At 32.5% G+C, this 26659-nt stretch overlaps 2 protein-coding genes across 4 annotated transcripts in view; one reads left to right on the top strand and one right to left on the bottom strand.

Annotated features, from left to right (window-relative positions):
- LOC105151283 (protein amalgam) overlaps nt 1-26659 on the top strand; it is a 285411-nt gene that overhangs the window by 225321 nt on the left and 33431 nt on the right. The gene's annotated exons all lie outside the window — the stretch shown is intronic.
- Nucleotides 5437-26659, bottom strand: part of LOC105151281 (zwei Ig domain protein zig-8) — a 114792-nt gene continuing 93569 nt past the window's right edge. For all 3 annotated transcript variants that reach the window (XM_011064902.2, XM_087406570.1, XM_087406571.1), the window contains exons 4-8: nt 26281-26491; nt 25582-25635; nt 19453-19616; nt 18310-18466; nt 5437-6320 (exon numbers count right to left, since the gene is read on the bottom strand). In XM_011064902.2, the coding sequence (XP_011063204.2) occupies nt 6184-6320; nt 18310-18466; nt 19453-19616; nt 25582-25635; nt 26281-26491 (723 nt within the window). In that variant the 3' untranslated portion in view covers nt 5437-6183. The remainder of the gene's footprint in view (nt 6321-18309; nt 18467-19452; nt 19617-25581; nt 25636-26280; nt 26492-26659) is intronic.

Here is a 26659-nt window from a genome sequence, read left to right as displayed (position 1 = left end):
AAAAAAAAATGATACATTATATTCTTATTTAATTTGTTTTGTTCATAATGTATTGTTTATCAATAATTTTAAACATTTTAAATTTTAGTCATGTTACTAAAATTTACATATTACTAAACTATAATTATAAATAAACAAAATTAAATTTTTTTTTGTGAAATAATAGCTAAAACGCATCTAAAACGCATATCACTCCTACATTTAGAAAATAACAACTAACAAATTAAATTTTTCAGAAAAGAGGAAATACTATTTTCTAATTTGACAGAAAAGTTATTGACTAATTAAATTAATATCAGCAAAAAGAATATATTTTTAACATATTATTTTTGTTATTTATGTGTATATATGTTTCAACTCTTAAAAACTATCCTCTTTAATTTGACGATGTTTTTTTTCTTTTTTTAATTATATCCTTTTTTAATTGTAATAATTTTAATGATCTTTTATAAAGTTAATTTAGTTCATTTTTTATGATTAATAAACAATACTAAGTATTTAACTTTTAACTTATTTATGATAATAACTTAAAGAAGACATTTTTTGTAATTATGTCACTTTTATAGCAAAGGAGCGATATGCTTGATTTTAAAATAAGAAAAAGTTATATTGTTAAACAAATCATTATAAATATTAGTTATTATAAATCATATATAAATTTGAAATTCAACAATATCTATTTTTATGTCACGTTATTTAAAATAACGCATAGCGAAACAGAAAGTCTAAGTTTTTTTTTTATGTAATCGTTGACATTTTATAAATTTCGCTAGCATAGTAAAGTAAGCGGTAGTATAAAAAGAGTCTATAATCTAAAAAAAATCGCCCATTAACCCATTAATGTAGCCGTTAACAATTTGATTTGCCGCAGTACTTTACGTTTCAGATTATATATCTAATACTCTGAGATGGTAATAAAGACAGTATTCTATATAAAAACATTTTAAATGAATTCAAAAATTTAAGTGTATTAAAAACGAATATTTTTAATGAAATAAGAAGAAAAATGCTAATTATATTGTTCATTAATTATTACTGTAGATTATATTACAGTATTATATTATAATATTTAATTTATATAAAGTAAAAGTTTTAAGATAGAGCGCATTAAAATTCACACTACATTTTGATGAAAGTTCGCATTTTCAACTTGGTAGTATATCCTTCGCGATAAACTCGACGTTCGTAAATATTTTAACTGGCCTAGCTTTTCGTGGCAATTTGCGTGAAAAGGGACGCTAAAAGCGAGATTGAACCCACTATTGGCAAGGTACATTCGTTTGGCCGGCCGTTGTTTATTCGAAGTAACAAAGTTGAATTGCCCGTTAACAAAGCAAGATCGCAAACACTTTTTACGGAAAAACGGCCTCTTTTTTGTTTGAGTCACGCACAGAGGTGGATCTGCGAAAATTAGCTACCGTTTGTCTATCTGGCTACTTTCGAAAGCATCTCGATAGCACGTCGATTTAGGAAAATAAAACGAATTTGAAAAAAAGTGAAAAAAATGACATATAAAACGTGTCCAAAAAATCAACTGCATTAAATCAAGCACAAAAAATGTACGGTGCAGGTGCATGTCGTTTATAAAATTCCGTATATGGTTTACTGTATCGGTTCGTATCCAATTTAACATGTATATTTCATTCTGAATTTCGATATTATTATGCACTTTAATATGATATTGTGGATTTAGCACCAGTGCTCGCAGGATTTAAACGTATCAATATGTTTTGCGGTTTCAATAGTGCTTCAAGCAATCCAATTAATGTTTGCGTGTCGATACGAGCAGACAATATTTCGTTCTAATTTCAGTACAATAAATACCAAATAACTTGATTTTTGACGGTTTTTGTTTTAACTGTTATTTTCTCATAATTACATCTCTCCTGTCCACGAAGAAAAAAATTTATTTTTGAAATAAAATGAAACCATAACTTGTATACTTATTATGTCACTTATTCATTAGATCAGATAACTTCTTGGTTAAATTATAAAATAATTTTTCATCTATAACTAATTAATTAATTGCATGCGATTCTTTTTGTAACTATGAATTGATCTCATGTTTTTATACCGATTCAATAAACGCGATTATTCGAATATTCAATCAAAATTGGATGATAAATGGAATAACAGTACATATATATACGAAATAGTTGCTCGTACGAAATCTCACAAGTCGTGTATCGAGTCGCGTGAAACAGAACTCAAAGCTATGTCTTCCAAGATTAGCTTTATCCAAGTTTCTGTGTTGTATCGTGTTGTAAGTAAATATGGCCTCACGAATATCAAATTGACTCTCAAGATCCGTATATCGAATTATATCACGTTTTTTTTTTCAAGACTGATTTTACTTAAATTTGTAAGTAAAAATGCAACGGTAAATACACAAGTCTCAAGTAAATATTAATAGATAAACAACGTTTTACTGCTAGATATGAATTATTTTAATAATTTAATATTTCCGAGAATATTTAATAAAAGTAATCAAGTCGATAGTCGAGTGGAGAGCAATCACGATCGAGCTGATCTTTAATTTGAGCGCAGGTGAAAGACGGGAAAGTGGAAGATACGTGAAATTTATCGTCGGTGGACGATGCCCACTAACGAATGTGTCCCAGAGGGGTAGAACGGGTGGACAATGCAGTTTTCCAATTTTCATCCTCCCACCTAGCGAGTATTCGAGCCCCTGTTCGACCTGACCAGCTAGTTCCCCGCGCGCGTGCTCTCATCCTTTATCATCCGCTACCCGAACAATCATAAAGCATGTTGATTCACGGTCCGCCGTAAATTTAGTGTTATTTTATTCTTGCTTTAGCGTCGCTTAAGCGGCACTTTTAACGATCCCCGACGTGCCACTTAAATTGCATCGTGCCTCGTTAGATGTGAGATCGTACTCGTCGTACTCGTTGATTTTTCTGCAATTGTCTATCATGTGACATCCACTGACATTCGCCAATTTAATTGCATGTCACACGATCTAATTAAATGCTACAATTTCACGGGTTTCTCTTTATGCAGCATGAATTATTTGTCTTCTTTCTATATATAAGAACGTTTAAATTTAAATAATACATTGACATTTTACGCATTATGAATTTTTCTTGCACACTTCATGTATAAATTCACCAATATTGCATTCTTCTATTGTTATTTCGAATTTCGTGTGGAAATTTAGGATTTTTTTTAAAGAAAGAACTGTATGTGCTGCTACAATATTAGAAATTTCAAGCACGCAAATGCTGTAGTTTGGATCTGAATACACGTCGGACGTTACGTTGACACGACTGGCCGAGTTTTACAGTTTGTATCACCTATCCTGCGAAGTGACAGTTATATACGATTACACTGAGAGAAAAGCTGAACCGGTATTCGTTCCGGTGACGGTGAGCAAGTACGAGAGGTGACTGAGACAGGAGCCTCGTCCGGGAAGAGTTACTACCGCTGCTACCAGTGCTCCTGTCCGAACTTGAAAAATAATTCAGCACGAAGTAATGTCCTGAATATAAAATACGTATAGGACTCGTCAATTTCAAAATGGAAGACGAAGTCTGGGCGGGAAACAGCCGTTTGCCGTATTTTTATTTACATTTGGCCTAGTTTAAATGTAAGTCAAATTGTAATCTTCCCGAGGGGAAAAAAACCCGAGGGGAAGATTAAAAAAACCTTTATCTTCAGAACATTTTCAGAAAGCTGAGATTAAAGATAAAGTTAAACATTAATCTTTTTACTTATATTTATTCTTCGTTTAATTAATATTAATAATATTAATAATATTAATCCAATTATATATGAAAAAATAAGAGATCAGAAGAGTGTTAATAATAAAGCTGATTAAATATATATATATATATATATATATATATATACATATATATATATATATATACCTACATATTTTGTTTGGATTATTTGGTTTGCTTTTTATAAATCATATAGTATCATGTAGCATCAAATTGCTTTTTTAAAATAACTCTTATACGATTATAATAAAACTTCATTGTTTTTGCAAATATTAAATCTGAAATGTATATTTAATAGTAAAGCGACATACTTACAATTATAGATACAAATTTTATCATGTCTAACTTAATTGATAATTATTTGGAAAATATGAAATGATATAAGAGTAGAATTTTCATTATGAGTATTGTACAGCTTTACATAGGACATACATTATATATATAAAAGCATAATTATGCATTCGTTGTTCTTGAATCGTCTTCTGTTGAAAAGGCAATTCACCTTGATCAAATATGTAATCGTGCCTGTGTCACACTGTGACTTTTTACCCACATCTTATTTGTAATTCATAACACATCAAAGCACTACCATGAGAAAGCTTACGCCATAGTGGAATTGCGAATTTAAGGAGAATTATGTCTTCGGAATTTGCGATGCATGACAAGAGAAATTGCTATAACGCATCCATGTTCCCGCATTTGACAAATTCGAATATGCGACACGATTTTCTTTTACATATCGGAATAAACATGAATATAAGAGAACATCATCTTATTTGATATTTATAAGAGAGGCTGAAGTATAATTCAGCTAGTGATTATGTGTTCTAAATTTATTCCGTGCAGATATATAAATCGAATAAGAATTGATTGCATATATATTATCTACATAAAATAACTTTTATCTGATTCTATTAAAAAATATGATTTTGCAATAATAAGAAAATATGATAAAAAAATATATGTGTATTACATTGCCTATATTTATATAATATTACTAATAGAAAATTGTTTTTATTTTTTTCTAGTGCAAAATTTTATGATTAAACATAAAAATAAAGATTATAATCATTATTTAGAATCAATACATACCTTATTTTGTTGCACAATCTGACAAGACTTTTTTTTTATTAAAGGAATATAAATAAAGTAAAGAGTTAGATACACAGTAGACACATATTCTTAGGAATTTCATGAAATTCATGACGTATTCTCCTCGAACCTTCGAACGAAAGAATATAGCACGATACACGATATCAAATTACCTCCGCATCCTTTGGCACTGTGCGACTGCTTTAATCCTATTGACTTTAAGAGTTGTGCTCAAAGAAACGCCGTGAATTGCGAAGAGGGCAACGAAAAGAACGTTCCAGAACATTGAGATCAAATGGAGTATCGCAGGTCATTTAATGAATTATTTGCGCACAAAGCTAAATTTACGAAACAGTATACGAGGAAACTTGTATAAGGACATTTTATCTTTATTTCCATTTGCGTGAAACTCTTTTTAAAAGAGAATGCACTTTTCATTTTATGCACAATCGGAAAATTGAATGGATATACAAAATTTGTTGTAATTGGCAGGAAAAAGTCGAAATTTTTAAATACGGTCAGCGGAAAAAATATATATTCTTATCCAAGTAAAAATTATTATTTTTTTAGAGGGAAAGAGAGAGAGAGAGAGAGAGAGGAATTTATTTATTTTTCTTATAATGATTATATTATTGTAAAAGAATATAATAATTAAATTACATACAAATAATTTTGTGTTTATTTTTTTCCTCATGTGAAATTGCTTCTTTGCAACAAACTGATTTTATAAGTGTGTGATCATTTAAAATAAATACTTATACAAATACGTGTCATAGAATCTATATATCGATTACCTTGCTGTAATCAATTTCTCAGTTACAAAGCAATAATTCATAATTTTCACATATGGACATTCTTTAAAGTCTAACTAATTGTAATTATTCTTCATTATTTTTACAAATAAAAACAGATAAATGTTGATTTTCTAGAACTTGATATATTAATTATTCACCTTATTTTCCTTGAGACTGCATTACGCATTATATAAATAATTACCTTATTTATTTTATCATTAATCTAACTTATTTTGATACAATTATAATATATTCTATTATATTTTTAAGATATTTCCCGAGTTAAATCAAGCTTTCTATTATTCTTTTTTTGTACATACTTGCAATTATTGTAGAAGGTAAATTCGAATCCTTCAAATAAATCTTATCGCAATCCATTTTTGGATATAATCTCTTCATTTAGTGTATCATATTAATATAACGCAGTTTATAAATTATGTTCTTAAAATCTATAAAAGTTTATCTTAACAATCTAGATTTGCTTGGTCGCGTTTTAGGTACATTTCAGCGTTGGAAACGGCAAGAAATAAGCGTGAAATACTGTCGAGTGTGCACTAGAGCAAGAAAGTTTGGCTGTTGCGCGCGAGTATTAGAAACCATGAAAACGGAAGCAGAAGTCCGGGCCAGTGCCTGACGTCACTTCCGGAAGAGACGTATCCGGCGTCACGTTGCATGGCTTCCGTGCGTTCCCCTGTAACAGAAAGGCAAAAAAGGAGAATCAAGTGTCAGTGCTACACTCGTCAGCCGTACTTGTATCGTTCACGTAATCGTATGAATATTTACGAGTGCTGTATCAAATTAACGAGGTTTCACGCGATATGATCTAATGAGTGTCATGTCGGCAGGAACTCTTCACATGAGCAGACGTTGAAAAATTACTGTATTACGATATTGAATCTGAATATCATGCGCCGGAAATCTTGATACTTTTTGAGAATAATGACACCACCCACAATCGTAAATCAATGTCGCTTCAAGATTACGGGATTATGGATTTTCTCGTGTTACAAGAGATCCATTAATTATTGCGTTGTTTGAGGGATGTCGATACGCGTTTCTCTACCGTTCTTTCATTTTCTACTACTTAAATTTAATACGAAGACCAATTTAATGCAATTTGCATAGCAAATACCACTAATTATCAGTTAAATTTTTAAGATAAGTTTTTAACTAGTAATAAACTTATTATATCAACAAGATCAAATATAATTCGCGTAGCAAAAGAAGAGATATTATTATTTATTCTAAATCGAAATAAATTGAATAATTCTTGAAATTTTTTTGTACTTAATTCAAGGCAAGCAATTTCTCGTATAACTACATATAACGAAATAATTACGAACGATCTAATATTTAACAAATCCAAAAAAATAGCGGTGACGTTGAAACTCGCACATTGTGCGATGTATTCAATGATACATTGCGATACGCTTCGCACGTATGGTATCGAGAATGTGTAAACGCAATCAGCTTGCATGGGGACAGTTGATTTTGTCAAGATTGAATCTGCAATATTTCCAGTCAAAGCAACGATGATTGCGTACGTCACAGGAAATTCAAAAAGGATTAGTAAATATTTCAATCAAACTGCCATACTATATTACTCCACGGTGTTGGTAGAGCGATAGGAATAAAAGACTTCATTTTGCATTTTCTATTTGCACAGTGAGATGCATCTATACTAGATCGTTAGCGTCGCTAGGTGATGTAGAAAGTAGTTAAAATCTTAATGACGAAAAAAATCCTTAATTCCAACCGCCGCGGCCCTTTGAAGTTTAGATCCCAATCGCGCCTTCATCTTTACGAACATTAACAAGAACGAAAACTAAACTTTACGAAGAAACCGGTAACAGGTACTTTATTTTCTGAAATTACGCTTTTAACGACTTCTTTGATTACGCAGCGTTGATCCCTTAATGGCTAGAATACGTTCGCTTTGTGGTTCGCAAGTAAACTTCACGAACCATTTTTTCTTTCGGTGTTCGAGAAAGATAATATCGATTTTTAAAAAATAAAAGAAAATCATATCAACCCTAAATGGGTCTCAATATTATCATAGAATAACGTTCAATTTAGACGCGATAGTAATGAACCAATATGAGACAGCCCTGCAGTAACGAGGTTTTCGATGAACCGCGCGTATTCAGTAGTATAAGAGTCAACATGGTCAGTCATATTGCATAAGCAATATATCATCAAAATTCCACCAATGTCTGAATCCAGGCACGTGTACTCACTAATTACAAATTAATAATTAATTTCTTGATACGAATAACATGATGTATCGCGAAATGTAAATTCAATTCTACGATTATGCTGATCAAATTATCTCATTTAAATAAGTTTATCGTTGCAAAGAATATTGTTTTTACTGCTACACGCATAATAAAATTGTATTAACATTTCTTTTAAATATTTATGCCTTTTTAAATTTATGTCTATTTTCAATAATATAATAATATAATAATATTCTAATGCTTTTTAATGATCTATTAAAAATATGACTAATACACGGAAAGAATGCACAGTTATGCGCTGAAATATTTAAAAATAATTATTAAAATTATTATGTAGGACGCTCACGCTGGTTGCTAGAAGAAAATTTTTTTGCAGCATTGCCCATGCTTGAATTTCCTACATAATTATTTTAATGAGCCAACAAAGTTATTTTCAAATCTGTATCTTAGCTCGATTTTTAAATATTTTAAAATTAAACGAGCAAAATTGTTTCTTCAAATAATGTAGGTTTTCTGTATGTTATGTATTTGTTTATATTTGACATAATAAGGCGATAGTTATTAATACGCATAACGTAGAATTCGATGAGGATCGATGACGATCGACCATATCAATGACGATTTCCAGAATTCGAACGACAATACGATGCCGAGACATGCCTGCGTACAGCCAGAGTATGCGTTCAGGTATTCGTACGAAAGCAGTATGAATCGCACGATCGATCGAAGCGAGCTCACGATCACGATCGTGAACATTACCGTCCGTGTTAGTGGGAATGCGACACGCGTGTCCAGGCACGCATACGCACCGGAACTGCACGCGACGTCGGTCGGTTAAAGCGGAAGCAAAATCTTTGCACGTGCGATCCATTTACATTTGGCAGCACAATAATAATCTATCATTATTGGTTTGTGATTGCTTACACGGCAAAATTTGGCAGCATCTACTTGGCATCTCCTGCATGGACAATTTGAAATACAAATGACGTGCAAACGCGTGATTATATTACTCATTACTGTTACATTAGTCTTACCAACTTTGTGATAATTCAAACGTTAAAGAAATTCTTTTTCTCTTAAATTATTTAAAAAATATTTTCTGTTCTCATATTGAAATTGTTATATTAATTAACATTATTGTATTAGGTGTTGGAATTAATTCGTAGCGTTTTACAAGTGATGGGAAGTACTTTCATTAATGTATTTTTTAATGCTCATGTGAAATAAATAACATTCTTTCATTAAAAAACGCTACGAATTAATTCCAACACCTAATAGAGAAATAAAAAATTAATTCAAAGATATTGCAATTTATCTTACTCAGAAAAATGGAAAATTGATATTTTAAATAACTACAAATAGCTACTGCCGTTAGCAAAATTTAAATTATAAAATTGTTTTACTACAAAATCATTATAAATATCAACTGTAACTTAAAATTATCACATGTAATTTTCTTTATATGAACAAATTGAACGATAAAAAAAATTGAAATACTGCAATTAATCGTTGATAATTAATTAAATTCTCCCAACCATAATTTCTTTATTAAACTTTCCACAATTTTCTATTAATCTTGTTTTTCCAAATATTTCAAACCTTTTATTATTCAATGCCGTTTTCACACTCAAAGTATTTAAGCTCTTCTGAAAACTAACTGCGATATATTTTAAAATAACACGCGCTTAATTATAACGGGATTGATTATCGGGCTGAGCGAGAGCGGAATTAAAAATTAATTTTCAATCTGCGATAGCGGTCCAGTAAGGATCGTATAACCCATGCAAATAGTTTCCCTCTGAAGTCAATAACTTTTTTGAACGACCAGTTTGAAAAAAGAAAGGACAATCGCCACAACGTAATAATTAAAAATTCAACAGCATATTAATCAATATTCATGATTACATATATAACGTCAATATTCGTGCAAAAATTATTTTCTTAATTTAATTTTTGTGCATCACTTATTTAATTATTGACCCAATTTTTAATGAAGTATACTTCAGCATATAATAAGTGCGAACGTGCTCGCATTATAGCCGCGCGGAATCATAATGATTTATGAGCGTTGGAAGTTCACAAGTAAGTTGCACTTTAACTCATCCGTTCGCTCTTAGCAACTCCTTAGACACTGTCTCGGAAACTGTCCGCTTGCGCCAGAGAGTTACGTCTAAAGCGAGGTAAAAGAGTACAAAGTTATACAAAAAAATAGAGATCTCTAGTTAATGGATGCACAATGTTCCGGCTCTCTCGCATGATTCGCACATGTAAATTCGTGAATAATTACTCTCTGCGCGTAATTAAAAGTAGATCTAGGATAAATAATTAATCCAAAATATTTTGAATGTTTCCCTACAACAAACGAGGAAGTTAGAAGATTAAGGACTTAGTTTAAATCCCCGTTTATAATCCACTCTATAGTTAACCGATACGAGCGCTTTAACTAACTCCGAAGATATCTGTTAAAGTGTACATTGTCGTATTAAATGAAATGAATGGATCCCACAATTTAAGAACTCTCATCGCGGCGACGTAGATATGAGCAGCGAACGAAAAATTAACAGAGTTTAAAGTCGAAGCTGGCGGATTTCACTTTGCGCAAGTATTTCGGTTACGAAATTTAATAATATCGTACGTTAAAAGGACGCGACCCGTAAGAGGAACAGAGAGCGTGAGCGATAAGAAATGAGAGGAGAGATCCAGGAGAGCAGAGAGTTTGGAGCCGTGGTATAAACGACAGTCTAGGGAGCTGTTAGGTATTAAACTCCCTGCAAACTTCCGCAGTCCGTCGTGCTCGATATATATTTAAAATATCTTGGAAGTATCCATGAATCGTCTAGACTGAGCCGGCGACGTACAGAGGCTCCAGGGATTCGTAGGACGTCGGAAAGTGATATCATAACTCGCTACAACGGCACGAAATGTCCCGATTTGCAGAATCACATTTAACGCATATTTACCCTCCTATCGTTTCTTAAAAGATTTTAATCGATTTTCTTTCGTAAATATTATATATCAGCAATATAAATCTTTTTCTCCATTCATTCGTGTTTAACCCTTTGCGTATAAATCTAGATAGCTAATCCGATCGATTTTTATTCATGGAAGTTTCTCAAAATTTCAAAAATAATTACATTGTATTACATTTTTATCTTTTTTTCCAAAAGTAAAAACTTTCGTTTTAGAAACTTGAAAGTATGTTGGATTTTTAGACATTTTTAACCACTATAAAAATACATGAAGATCGGACGTGAATTATTTAGATTTATACCCAAGAAAAGGTGCTTGGGATAAGGTATTTTCATATTGCACTGTAAGTATTAATACATATATGTATAAATATAATATTCTTCGCGCGAGCGGAGAAACATTTTAATGGTCGCAATAAAATAAAACATTTTTATGGATCACGATGAAAAATTTGCAAAGAATCGTTTTAAATACATCGTGCTCGGTACCTTTCTTACGCTCTCGAAAGTCAGTTGCAAGAGAGGCGAAAGAAGGCAAGCTCGAAGTATCCGAAAAAAGAGAAACAAGAAGAATGAAGAGCCGCGCTTAAATCGTGAAATTAAAAGGGGTCAAGAGAGAGAGAGAGAGAGAGAGAGAGAGAGAGAGAGAGAGAGAGAGACGTTTTCGACGGAATCCTCGACTATCCTTTGGTACTCTGCCGACTTTCTGGACGTAGCAGTATAGCAAACGGACAAGATTGTACCGCTGCTACGTAGCACAAGTGGCGCGAAAACTCGACGATGAGCAATTAGGAAAATTGAATTCCGGTGTAATTAACTTTCTTAATTAATAGGATCGCGGAATTGTATCTTTAATTTGACCGACCATAAATGCTGTTGGCAGACGTGCAAATGTTCGAGTGGTAAGTGAGAAGACGGGGAAAGAAAGAGAAATGATGCTAAAGATGGTCAAGGGGAATGCGAAAGAGCCGCGACAGGGTGAGAAGACAGGGTGAGAATGCAGGGATGCAGGTAGAACGGGGGTGAGGCGTAGGACTACCGTAGGAGACGGCGACGTCGACTGCGACGCCGGGATGGGGAGTCGCTGTAAGTTTTGATATATGCGCGACATTATTTACGATCGCATAAGAATTAGCTCAGACGGCCGCCAAAGCCCATCCCCCGGCAAGAGCCAGCGCAAAAAGACCGGCATCAGCCGCGGACTGGCACTGCACTCGAGACGTTTTTGCACACGACGCATTGGCTTCCTCAAAAGTCGTTAAATCCTGCGCCACATTCGACAAATCGCAAGCAAATGGCACTTCTTGCAGCACGAATGTTCACCGGAAACATTCACAAATATTTGAGAGGAGACGATAATGCGAAGATCTATATGTAGCAGCCTCTTCTAAATTAAGGCTTCGAAAGTTTTATTTAATTGACGAAATAACTAACAGAAAATTTTTAATTTGTAATTTGTAAAATATAATTTAGAATTGACTATATTTGATATACCATTAAACAATAATAATTTTTATTTTAGATTAGATGTATAAAATTGTGTTCAATGTGTGGGTAAATAAGATTTAATAATTCCGCCTTATCTTATTTATGTGTTTCTAAAAAAATTTACTAGCCTTATTAGTACCATTAATTATCTACTGTAAATTTATAACAATTTTCTAATTAGTAGCCATTTATAATTTTAAAGAGATATATTCAAAGGCTATTGAGTTAAAAACTCGTGCAGAAATATTCATTGAAATGTATATTTTAACTGTCCTATATAACTTTTGCGAGAAATATTTTATATTTTGTTACGCTTTCAGAAAATTGTTAATTAAATTAATGCTCGTTCCAATAAAATCCCATAAAATATTATAGTTTGCTTGTCGCTGATTCATTGGACGGACCTCAAACTTTAATCGGTGATGCGAAGATTTTTAATGACTTTAATTCAGTTCTCTAATCTTGAGAAGCTATAATAATTATCAGCTTAGTCCCGATTATCAGTAGATGCCAATAATTAATTGGAGGATGATCAATTATTGGTTATCCTCACAGCATTCCCGAGACGGCCGAAGAAAGTTTTCTTCTCTCTACCATTTTTCTTCGATAAGATTGAACACAAAGTTTTGATATAATCTCGCTAGGTCGACATTGTTATACGGAAAACCCATGGATTGTTTTTGAAACAATTTTTAAATTAGTTTAGGCGATCTTGTGAAATTATACGAAATATTTATAATACATTGTGCGTATCTTCAATTTAAATATTTAATTCAACCCTAACGTCAAAATCTGTAACATAGTTACTGATGCGCCAACTCTGTAAAATTCATTTAATTTATATTAATTAAAAAACATTAATTAATTTCAAGAAATCAAAATGACATAACTATAAAAAAATGAATACCAACATATTTTAATAGAAGTAATTCAAATTTGCAGATGTAACATAAAGAAAATTGAATTGCTTGACAAAAAAATTTATAACTGAGTGGATTATTTAATATCCAACATCAACTCTGAAAGGTTATAAAGTATTAATATAAATCAAACAATCCAAAAATTGACTAAATAATCGACTAAATTGATTAAATAATTAAATACAGATTTTGAGTTGCATCTCTTTGTATTCTATCATAAAAATCTATTTGTTAATTTTAATTGATAAGAGAATTTTTATTTATGACTTTATTTCCGCTTCTCGTACATGATATTCGCGTGTCATCCAGCAGTAGTATTTTCGCGCAGTTTCGCTCACATAAAAATGCCCACTGTCCCGTTTAATCCCATCGCAATGGCACTTCCTTCGGACTCGGCTCGTCCGTGCCGATAAACTGCGCGAATTCGCAATCTGCAAAACTAGAAAACAAGTGGCCGGACTTCTGATTTATCGTCGGATTCTCGCGCGGCCGTGCGAGTACGTATCGTGCCTGCGGTTGATGTATCGTACGCGTACGTACATACATATGAGTGAAACGCTATTGCAAAGTGACTCGCGATCAGACGAAAATTCAGTTTTGCGATACCGCGCGCGAGTGGATTTAACAGGGTTCCTTCTATTCGTCGTGTGTGCAGTTTTTTCATATCTCTTCATTCCGAGCGGTTCAGCAGATTTACCTTTATAAATTGCGGAATTATACATACAACTGTGTATCCTTGTATATTATGCAATCGCATAATATACAAGAATACAGTATCGCAAAAATTAATCTACTAGATATTTAATTATCCTACATTTTTTCCAGTCATGATACCTCTATAACTTACACACGCGTTAAGTACTAGCGTAACGAGTAAATGTACAATTTATATGTGTTGCTCGGTCCGGGGTAGCAACGAATTAATTCCGTATTCTCTCGGAGATTTACTCCGACGTACACGTGTATATATATGTGAGAATTCTACACGGAGTCATAATTTTACAGTATTTAAACTGTGTTTATGACTATATAAGTAATAATGAGATTTCATGAGCTACGTCAAGTATAATATTATTATGCTTTTGCTCCATTTTTTATTATCTCACTGTATTAAAATATAATGAGCTTTTATTAAAACCAAATTGCAAGGCATTCAAGAAAAAAAAACTTCATCCTTCAAATTCTTTTTAAACCTTTAAATTCTTTTTAAAAGTGTATTACACGTAAATATGTAATTATTAGCACAAATTATCTATTATAATATATATTCAAACACTTGCAAAATTTTATATTCAATTAACCCTAGAATTTATATTGAGTGATATAATATTGCTATCAATACATAGGTAATTTTACGTACAAGCAAATAGGACACTCTCAATTAAGGATGTATTTCAAGTGCAATCTCAAAAAGTAACTGGAATTGGGAGGGGGGGAAGTTATATAAATATTTTATATAAATTAAAATGAATGTTATATAATACGAAGCAGTTCATTAAAATCAATATTTATATTTAACATGTGTTAATAAATATGTTAAATATATATTTGTATTTAACAACACAATTTTTAAGTATAAATGAAAATTATTTCATTTTATCTTAATTATTAGGTGTTGGAATTAATTCGTAGCGTTTTACAAGTGATGGGAAGTACTTTCATTAATGTATTTTTTAATGCTCATGTGAAATAAATAACATTCTTTCATTAAAAAACGCTACGAATTAATTCCAACACCTAATATTTTTAAAAAGCATATCTACTTCTTATAAAATAATTTTTTATACAGGTTTTAAATCAGCAATAAACTTTTTGTTTATTTTAAAATACAATATGGAAGAATCGGAATTTTTTTCATAATTTTTTAGTTTTATTAAAAAGTACGTGCAACATTTTTAATGTAACATCAAATTTTCATACATTTTCTAAGGAAAGAAAGAATAAACACATTCAAATTCAATCAATGATGTAGAGTATGTAAATCCAGTATCTCTTCATAATATTTATTAATAAAATATATTTATTATTAAAATATATACTAATAACACAAAATTGCTTAAAAATTAAAATTATTTCGCACTCTTTGTTATAACTGACGACCAGGAACTCTAAACAGATGTATCATAAATTGCAATTTTATAAGCTTGTACCCCCGTTTGTATAATTATAAATTTATTATTAAAAAAAGAAATTACATTTTAGGTCAAATAGACCCAAACAGATCAGCAGAATTAAATAACAATTCTAAAAGACAAGTTCAAAAATTACGCAAATTATTCAAGAAAACTTAAAAAAATTGGATTCAATAACATTAATAATTCATACATCACGATATATCTCCCAAATCCTCCGTTATATGTTGGTCCGTGATATTCGATTTCCACATCCACCACGATATTTACGTCGATACACCCTCATAAAAATCGGACGATGCACTTCGCTTAGTTACGCTCGGGCGAGACGGTTTCCTTCGGGCGCGTCATAAACCGCGTAAATCCACAATCTACGAGGCCGCGAGTCATCCAAGTTTTGATTTATAGTCGCACGGGACGAGTTTCGCGTGCGGATAGACACGGGGTTAGATAGCGCGCACGCGTGCACGCGCGCACACACGCTCTTGGGAAAAATGCGACTCCGTGCGCCACAGGCGCTTCCTCGCAATAACCTCCGAAGGGAAATTCACGATAATAGAGACTATCCACGTGAATTTCGCATGCAAGTGTCCCCGCGATCCCACGGCGTCTGCCTCCGGGCTCTATGCCTTCCCAGATCCTCGTCCTCTTCCGTGCCATTCGTTTCATTTCATCCGGCCTGTGTTCGCATACATTTTTCAGTTCCTACTAATGTCTTCATAATTTCCGTTACTTTTACTTTGTTACCTTATTATTTTCTTCTACGTTCGAGATTGAGAAATAACGCGTTACTTATAATAATGCTGTTATCATTTTCGTTATCTTTTTTTTACTGACACTCGTTACTTTTTTTCTGTTGATAACATAATGTTATTATATTTTTATGGTAACAAATTCAGCTGTTACTTTTATTATAATCCCTTATTATCTTTATAACTATTCGATAGATCGCATTATTTTTATATATAATTGTCTGGAAATATTTTATAATAAAAATTTAAAAATATCGAAAAACGTTTCGTACTTAATTCCCTAAGCTGCATTCCGATAATCACTGTCAATACTGAAAACTTATAGTTTACATTACATATATGTAAGTGAATTATAAATTGTCAGTATTTGCAATAAATATTGAAATGTACTCTTAATAATGACATTGACGCTTAAAAACAATGTTTAACAAAATTTTTAATAAAGTCCGCGTTACAATTTAATTTTCTAAAAATAAGCATATATTAAAAATAAAAATAATATTAGGTGTTGGAATTAATTCGTAGCGTTTTTTAATGAAAGAATGTTATTTATTTCACATGAGCATTAAAAAATACATTAATGAAAGTACTTCCCATCACTTGTAAAACGCTACGAATTAATTCCAACACCTAATAATATGAAAAATCATTAAAGATTTATTAGATTTAAATTTTAAAAAAATTTGCTATGTATAGACCAACTTAGAACTTTAAATTTTAATATTGATTTCACAATTAATATTGATTCTTATATAATGTTTAAATTAAAAATTTTTTAATCTAATCTTGCATATCTTGCTTATCATTACAAAAAAGGTAACGAATAAAATAATGAATCGTTACTTTCCAAATAACGATAATGATAATGACTTATCTTTTATAAAACGTAACGATAATGTGTATGTGTACATGCGCGTGCGTGTGTGAGTATGTAATAATGCATTATTTTATAAAATAACGTTGCCAATCTACTTACAGACGATTGTCATCCGCAAAGAAAAATTGGTAAGAAACTTTTCGGTAGGAAACATGATTAAAAAGTACATGTGTAAATCTATACTCAATTAAAAAAATGTGTTAAAATGTGTTAAAAGTGCACGTTATAAAAGGCGAGAGATGGAACAAATAATCTTGTTCTTTTTTGTATAATACTTCTTTGACTTTATCGATTATTTAAAACTCTTTACTTTCGTTTTCATTCTTCTCCATCCCTTCGCATGTCTCTCTCTCTCTCTCTCTCTCTCTCTCTCTCTCTCTCTCTCTCTCTCTCTCTTCTGTCACATTTATTATTCACTCAATCTTAAAGAGAAAAAAGTAAAACAAAATAAGACGTGCAGCGAAGCTTGAATGGAGAGAGGAAAGTAGCAAAGAGAAAGCAAAGAGAGAGAATCTCCGCTTATATCTACTTCTTTCCTCCGCAAGTTTCCTCCTTTCTCTCAAACTCCACTCCCTCTTCGTCACCGTCTTTCTATCTATGAACCGCAATTTTTCTCCTTCCGCAATTCCTCGTACTTCATCCCTCGGATATTCCCGCTTTTCGTCTCGCGCAGGAGTACATACACGCGCCCGAGCAAGCCCAAGCGGTCTTCCGTCTTTTCCATCCCCTTCGCAATCCCTCCTCTCCCTCCCGACCCATCTCGTCCTTCCGCTCCTTTTCATCCCTGCCATGGCGACCGAGGGGCTGAGCTAGACAAATAGCTCCAGCGTGAAATACCGCCGCCTCTTTAAAACTTTAAAGTGTTTCAAGTAATCCTAAGGCACGACTTTACATCATGCTTGTACCCCGCGGAGGATACACGCAAGCGTAGAAGGAAATAGAATATCGGCGCGCTCGGTGGGCTTCCGGCTACACTCGTAGCACATCCGGCGACAGCGAGATTTCCCGGAAGATCCCAAGGCACATAAGTATACTGTTATTATATCATTATGTTTCACGAAGTGTATCTAATATACTTTTATACATTTTTCTATTATACCACGTTATTTCAGTTTCTTTAACCTGTTTTGTCTCTTCCATTTTATTTTAAACATATATTTTTATGACATATACAATTAGTAATTATAAATATATATAAATATGTGTATATAAATATACTTATATATTATAGTAAAATTATTTATGGATATTGCTAGTTTATTTTCTCGTTATAATCCACATGAGTAGTAAAAGACTGAGACTAACCTTCCTCAACGACTAAGCTGACAGTGGCTGATCGACCCTCCGTCGGCCTGCATGAATAGTTTCCAACGTCATCTTGAGTCACCGACGCCAAAGTCAACACGGATACTGTACGTGCCGCACCCTTTTCGGTCTCTACATTTATTCCTCCGCGCGCTGCCTGGATGAAGAGTAAAGTACAAGTGTGAGTTCAATGATGAAGTAAGTAACAGAAAATCTTTTAAGTACTTATTTGAGAGATATAGAAACAAAAACTTTCCATTTTCCATTTTTTTATTTCTTATTATCCAAAATTTATAAAACTGAAAGAAACTACGGATTGTGTTGTTAATTTAAGTCTTTTCTATTTCGTCGAATTGCATATAAAAATTTATACATTATTCATGTTATAAAATTTTATATATTTAATATTAAATAAATTTGAAAAAAATTTAAGTTTTTGTTTCTAACATCTCTCACATATCACGTTTCATGTTCGAACTGAGATTTTATTATCTAAATGCGTATTTTATGTATACTAAAAGCGAAATATAATATTTCTTGAATCAATGCAAACTATCATTTACAATATAGAGATAAGTTGTTTCGTAAAAATGAAATAATAAAATGGTGTGTTAAATTGGCAATGCATAAAGTCACAAGTCGCAAAAAATCGTTTATTGCTTTTAACAAATAAATCGTCAATTACAATCGTAAGACATTATTCCGATAATAAGCTTTAATGTATATTACAATTTTTAAACATTTTAAAATGCAAAAAACGATTTATGTTATAACATTATAAATAATGTAAAGAATAATATCGCTAAAGAAGGCTGACGAGTCTCAGATGGATGTTTCAAAGAACGCGAATATTGACCAAGCAAGATAATCGCGAGCAGTGCATCTTGCACCGGCAAAACCGCGTCGACCGCCAACAGCTTTCAATCATTACGTATCGCACGAAAGAAACAGCCGACGCAGGCTACCACGCAAACAAAAATGTTGAAAGACACGGTTAGAGACACTATATGATCCACATCCCTTCGCGTCGAGTATGATGATATACGAGCGCCCCTTTTTTTTTCTCCTGTCCTTCTCGATTCTCGGTCGTCAAACAGAAATTTCATTAGAGCGACCCCGCGTATCCAGCTGAGGCTGCATTACCTGGAATGTTAGGAGTTTGTTATCCCGAAGCCATTGTACACCCCTGATGGGACGGGTCTGATACGGCGACAATATGACGCACCTCAGGGTGATCGTCGACCCTGATGGCACCCTTTGCTCCCGGGGACCCATTATGTCTGCCACCGGCGCTGTACTCTCGTAGCCTGAAAGTCATGTTCGGACAAATATCATGCGGTGGTTGAAGCAATTGAATGACCGCGTCGTGACAAGATTACGCGTATATCCGATGGTTGAGAGGGAGTAACCAAGATGCGCCACGTCGCGACGGTGAATTTCTCGATTGAATTTGAAGATTCGGATAAGATCTTGATTTGAAACGGAAATGCACTCGGAATCCCTTAACCGATGCATTGATTTAAAAGCAGCAAGGTTTGTCGTACTTTACTTTAGTACACACGCATATGTTAAACATTTCATATAAAACTAAAGTTTTATTTAGATGTGCTTGTTTATTTGCATTGCTTATTTCATAAATATATTAAATTGATATAATATTAATTATTTTTGCATGTAAAAAGTTATGTTCCTGATTCGCGCGATAGGTGAACGATACTTCTATTTATCAAAAATGATTTCTGGTCGTTGATTACAATAATTATTAAAACATGTATTTATTAGCAGACAAGCAACTCTAAATTAATTAATAAATCATTATTGTGGAAGCCAATATATTTGTGGTATTTCTATATATTTAAATTAAACATGAAAAGCAATGTAACATAAATACTGAATGTCATGTATCCGCCCGATTAAACTATTTCGGATATTAACATTATTTACGTATGTTTTATGTCAAAAAAAAAAGTTTAAATGGAAGAAAACATTTTTTTAAGCGCATATATTGCTTTAATATGTAAAGAGGTTTTTCCTCGATTCTGGCGAGCAGTAAATGTCGAAATAGCGAACAAAGAGCGATATGCACAAAGAAATTTGCAATTTTTTAATTGACAATGTTACAACGAGCGTGATGTATCGTGAATACTCTCTAATTGATGCAATCTGTTCTCGGATTTTAATATCTCAACGAACGGGATTAACGCACTAGACTTCCTCCCGATGGAAAGAAACACTCTGCGATGCCGAGGGTGAGTGCTTTTGCGCGCTCTATCAAGGATACTCGACAAATGTTATGTAATGATTTTAATTAATGCCAACGTTACATATCTACTTTCATTGCGCTGGTGCTCCGCCGACGCGGCATAAAGTACAGAACGCTGAGGTAGTAAAAAAAACGTATAATAACGCGCTCACATGTAGATATATCGTCAAGCTTGTACATTTTAATTTAGAAAGCAGGGACAAGTATTCGTTTAATGCGCTCGCGCATTATACAATACTTGTCCCTGCAGCACTGCAAGCATTAGTCTTTACAAAGTGTATCGTAAATTACTTCGACTTGAAAACTCTTCGGTTCTCCATTATACATACGATAAATTGCAAACGGGCTTCCCATTATGAATTTTGCTATGTAATGAAATCCCATTTTCCTTTTGTAAAGGATCGCATCTACGCACGGTTGCCTTTCGTCTTATCATATTCATATCTGAGAATATCACGCTAACTCCCTTTCAAATTATATACAGAAATAGTATATATACATACATATATCGTCGTAAGATAATTAGCGTAAGCGGAAACTTAATGTGTAGAAAGTTATACGGATTTGAGTGATTATTATAGAACGTGTATCGAAAGTAGCATACAATGGTATTATAATATTAAAATTATAATACACTAAGATTATATCCCTTCCTTCAAAAGTGACTTAAAAAAATCTTCAGAAGAGAGAAGAAATTATTTTTCAAAAAACTTGACAGAAAATTAATGACGATTCGAATAATTAAAAAAAAAACATTCTTAACATGATCAAATGTAATTTTTGTCATTTTCGTTCCTTAAAGGATTATTTTGAGTTGTGACGATTTTTTTAAACCCTCTTTTTGTATCGTAATGATTTTTTTATAAAGTTAAGTTATTTCACTTTTAATGATTGATAAGGTAATATTTACTTAATTCATTCATGATAACTCAAAGATCAATTTTAGTTGTGTCACTTTTAAAGAGAGCGATATTTTCTGTAATTGATCTTAACAAGTGATGTAAGCTCTCTTCAATTAGATTAATAATTCATCATCATCTCCGAAGTAGAAAAGAAAAATGGCCAAAAGTGAAGTTCTCCGTTTTGTGTAAAAATATCGGGACTTTTATGCATTATTCAGTACGAGGATCACGGTTGAGACTCATTTAGCGGTCCAACTCCTGTCTCTTAGAACTCTGAACTCTCGGCGGCTGACGAAGAAAAGGATACGAAGAAGCCGCGGTAGGACCGCGGCGGATTAAAGATAATCCTATTAGACTTAAATGAATCCGGTGACGACTACGTTCTCTCTAGCGAAATATTATGTTATGCTGTTATTACTGTAAACTCACTTGCTGCGGACGTCTTTTTTGAGCACGATCTTGTTTGCTTTTTTGTTGCCAGAAACTTTTATAAATTCTCTTATGATTCATCAGTATGATCCAATGAATCGCGAATATTCAAGTGCGGATTCAATATGTCGACATGTTGAGCATGTGCCGGATTTTTGGGTTATCTGATTAAATATGCTTTCTAATTATTTCTTCCAAAAAAAATTAAATATTAAAATAAAACTTAATGATAACATTATTATTAGTTATAAATAAATTATGTGTATTATTAATGCGCTAAAACATACATCGCATATATCATGCAATAATATGAGATTGTAATAGTTTTTGAATTACAACGATTTAAAGTTAGTGAATTGTCCAAAAATTGCACGTTCAAATATGATTGGCACTTTGTGTTGTACATACAACACTTAAACGTGTGAACTTTTGGTATGATTTACTTACTTTAAATACTTATAACTCAAAGATTATTATACCTTGATATTTTTTAATTAAGATTTTCATCTCAAAATATTCGAGAATCTTGGAAATCTCTTTAAACGTTATTACAATCTTTACTGAATATACACATATATATATATATATAAACTACGATTGCACGGAGAAAAAATTTACTGTGCCATTATGTAACATTATTATTCGCATATTCGCGGCGCGTTGTACTCCCATTTTCTTTGTTCCCCTTATTTATCTGTTACAAAACTTCGACAATATAGCTGGCAGCGATCTGTGACTATCTTTAAGTCTCGCATATATTGTGAACAAAAGCGAAAGAAGAAACTTGGCGCGAGTATATTTATTAGTCCGGTGAAACTGCATGGAGAGTGTTCTGAGCGGAAACACGTCGTGATATGAAAAGAAATATTCACGGTCGCAACTTCGCCATTAAGTTGATAGTACCACAAAATAGGTCAAAAAATAAGATAGTATTTCAAGAATAAAGTATAATGTCAATTATTAAATTTATATTTCATATTTTGGGAACAGTAAGAACCTTTACATTTAAAAATGCTGAAAAGATCAAAATAAAATCAAGAAGTACTACGATATAGATCTTGTTTTTGCAACATTTGCGAGTTTTTGTCGATGATTTTGAGCAGTATCAAAAATAAGCTCCCTGATATCGAGGGAACGCAGCTTCTCGTAATCTGCCGTTCCGACGTAAATGAAAAAGCGTAGACTCTGGAACATCGAAGGCGTCAAGAGAGAGGACGACGTGTCTGAAATAAAACGACGTTACTTAAAAAGAATTATGAAGCGGCTAAAGAAAGTTCGCAAGAAGAATCGACGACGACGGATCACGAGCGTCAAAGCCAGGATGGTGTCGCACTTATCCTTAAGTGATTGATGTCGCTCGATTCTACGAGAAAAATAAAAAGAGGCTTCTAATGATTTTTTAAAGGATATTCGATGTACTATGACGAGAAAGTGTCGGATTATTAATATATTTATGAAAAATGTGATACATTATTGACATGGGCGCTCAATTCATTATATTGAAAGCGAGATTTTATTAATAAATTCTACTTTTTCATTTTCATCGTTAATGTATCTACTATGTTTATCTTATAATAAATTTTATATTTTGTAAAAGAATAGCTCCAATAAAACTAGAAATAATATTAAATCTACGATAACCTATGATGATCGATAGAAGTTCTTGGACCAACGGGGAACTATTGTCTTTAAATATCGAATATTGGTGATATGCGAATTAGAAACGGTTGAAGCACTTTGCCAGTTACATACGTATGCTATGCAGATCTGATAATAAACTTTCATATAATGCACCCCCTAGAGTTTCACAGAGTATTACAGAGAACAACAGAAATAGCGCTGTTTATTCGCCTAAAAGTTTGCCAACAACCATCTAAAGCAGTAAACAGGCATCGTGCATACGTTGTAATGTTACGCTTGTAAAAGCACAACCTAATCTTCCGCCTACTTTATTGACTGTTGTGTCTGATTCATAGATTTTACATTCCCAATGTAGGTACGATTAATGTAAATTTTAATAAATCCGACGTGATCAATTTCATACATGTTTCTGATTTGTGATTTTCATAAAAATAAATAATGCAACTTATGAAAAAAATAAGATAAATAATGTATAAAGATATATAAGGCATGGGGCAACATATTATTAATCAGTATAAAATAATAATAGAAAAATATGTCATTTTAATAAAATTTATGCATCGTTTGTAGGCAAATAATAAGAAAATAGTAAGAAAACGTATTCTAATCTAGTTTCTAAAGTATCCGCAGATATAAATAATTCAATAACTCGTAAATAAAATATTTGAAAATTTTTAAAATTGCGTTAATCATATTATTTACATTGTTGCAGATAAAACATTACAGTAAAATGCTAAAAACAGAATTAATGGCGACAGTGATACTTTACAGTGGATGGCTTACATTTGTAATGATTGTATTACAAGAACCTGCGCTTTCTTTGCTTGATAATTATCAGTAAGCTTAGTTCGCTGTACCTCGCGGCTGATTAATCGCGCTTTTTCCAACTGATGCAATCTTAACGACTATTCAACCAGTGCTTTCGGTTCCGCTACTTTCCGAGTGGCGAAACAAAGCGGAAATTGCCAGTCGCTGGCGATGAAAGTTATATTTTTAAATCTCTGGATAACTGGGTCAATCTTTGCACCCGAGGGAATTTTACAGATTTATACAGTAAATTTTTTTTATTGTGCGGTGATGTTCCGATCGTATTTTATTACGTTCATCATCTGTGGAGCGCACACCGATAGAATGCAGAAACGGATAAATTCGAAAGAAGAAGAAAAAAATGCATCTTATGCACCAATCTATAGTCCGCTAAACTTTCGACGAAGTTTTGATTGCATAATTGTACGCTTGTCCGAGTTTCGTACCGATCAAGGAATTCATAAAATAATTTGCATGATATAATTTTAAACTGCACGATACAGGCGCTCCATTTTATATACACCGCGCACACCCGATTCGGCTAATGCTGATTACGCGGAAAATTAATTATGCAAGTCTGCGCAAAATATTATCGCTGATATCACAGACAGTGAAATAAGTTTAGCGCCAATGAAATTAGAATCACAACAAAATGCAAATACGCGCGTACTGCAACCATAATAAATTTCGATAATTAATTTCGATTATTCAAAAATGTGAAAGATTTAAATAACAATGCGAATCTTTTAAAGCAAAATGTATGCGATTCGACAAATTTGAGCAAATACAATTAAAACGGAGAGCTTGTTCGCTTTAAAAGTTATAATTACATTTATAACGACTGTGTATACAAAAATTTGAGAAATAATTCGTTTTTTATTATAATGTATATTTTATGAAAATCGAAAAATTATTTTAGATATTTCTACGTTATACAATACTTTCAATCAAATAAACCGTATTTCTATCGTTTCGCTTGCTACAGAAGTGAAGCTGTTACAGTAAAACGCCTGAATGCTCACGATGTTCTATATAATTCACAAAGTTTAATTTACCTTTTGAAATTTTTATCGCTATTATACCGACGGTCTGTTCACGTTTCAGTCGTGTCTTTAAATATACGACTGATTTGATCGGCGTGGGCTGGAACTAAAGGAGCGTCACGCTCATATATGTCACAAACGCGCAAGCCAGAAATACGCGTCACGTCCGCGGGATATATATACTTACTTATACGTGTCTGCTGAGAATGTGGCTCGTCATAGCCCTCTGGTTTGTCTGGATCTAGAAACACAAAAGTTTTTAATGATGAAATATTATTGTGTCAGTATAAAGCAAAAAAAAAGTCAATCGTGAATTCTAATATAATAAAATTATTTTGTATTATTTTATACAGTATGTATCTATAAGAGACAAGTTATTTCGTTCTTTCAAGATGAATTATATGTCAATTATATGTCATTCATTTGCTACAATGATATAATTCAAAAACTGTTATTTTGCAATTGTTTACAAAAATATAGAAACATAAGGAAAAATAAAAGGAACATATATTTCAAAAAGAACATATTTTTATTTCTATACAATCAATTATTATACCAAAATTTTTAAATTAATATTTGAAAATTTTAATAATTCAAAACATTTAAATTTATTTCCTGGAAAACTTTGTTTTCTGCAATATATCGTTATTAGCCTTATACTAAATGATAATATGTCAGATGTATTTTTAATATGCTAACTTTTATGCTAACTTTTATGCATTTACGTAATTGCATTACGTTATTATAGAAACATTTAATCGTATTTTCTTAAAGTTTAAATAAAATTGTGATTTTTATTTGTATGAAAACAAAAATCTTTCTATCGTAAATCGTCGTACGGGGAAGCAAACGTGAAGGACGAAATGTAAAGTGGAACGACAATCACCTCGCACAGAGAGCTGCACTGCATACATGATCTTCGGTTCCGTATTGACCTGGCACTCGTACTTGCCAGAATCCGTCTTCCTGGCGTTATCCAGCCTGAGGGTCCAAGCGTCGCTGCCTGGGGTATGCTGGGGTCCGAATCGCGCATCTGAGCTGAACGAAAAATTTCCCGAAGTAAGAATATGGAGGTCCTTGCTCCTCATCCAAGAAACCTTAAATAAAAAGAAAAACAGTTTATTAGAATGAAAATATTTCGTGGTCTCTAAACTTTGTGTCTCATCTAAATTTCTTAGATGGATTCTCTCTTAGATTTTCTTCTTTTCTTATTTCATTTAAATATAACAATGCAAGTAAACAAATGACGCAGATACGATTTTTAA

Source organism: Acromyrmex echinatior, chromosome 5, assembly GCF_024713525.1.
Source record: "Acromyrmex echinatior isolate Ae372 chromosome 5, ASM2471352v2, whole genome shotgun sequence".
NCBI classification, from domain to species: domain Eukaryota; kingdom Metazoa; phylum Arthropoda; class Insecta; order Hymenoptera; family Formicidae; genus Acromyrmex; species Acromyrmex echinatior.
Note: the sequence above shows the minus strand (reverse complement) of the source record. Positions and strands in the feature narration are given on the sequence as shown.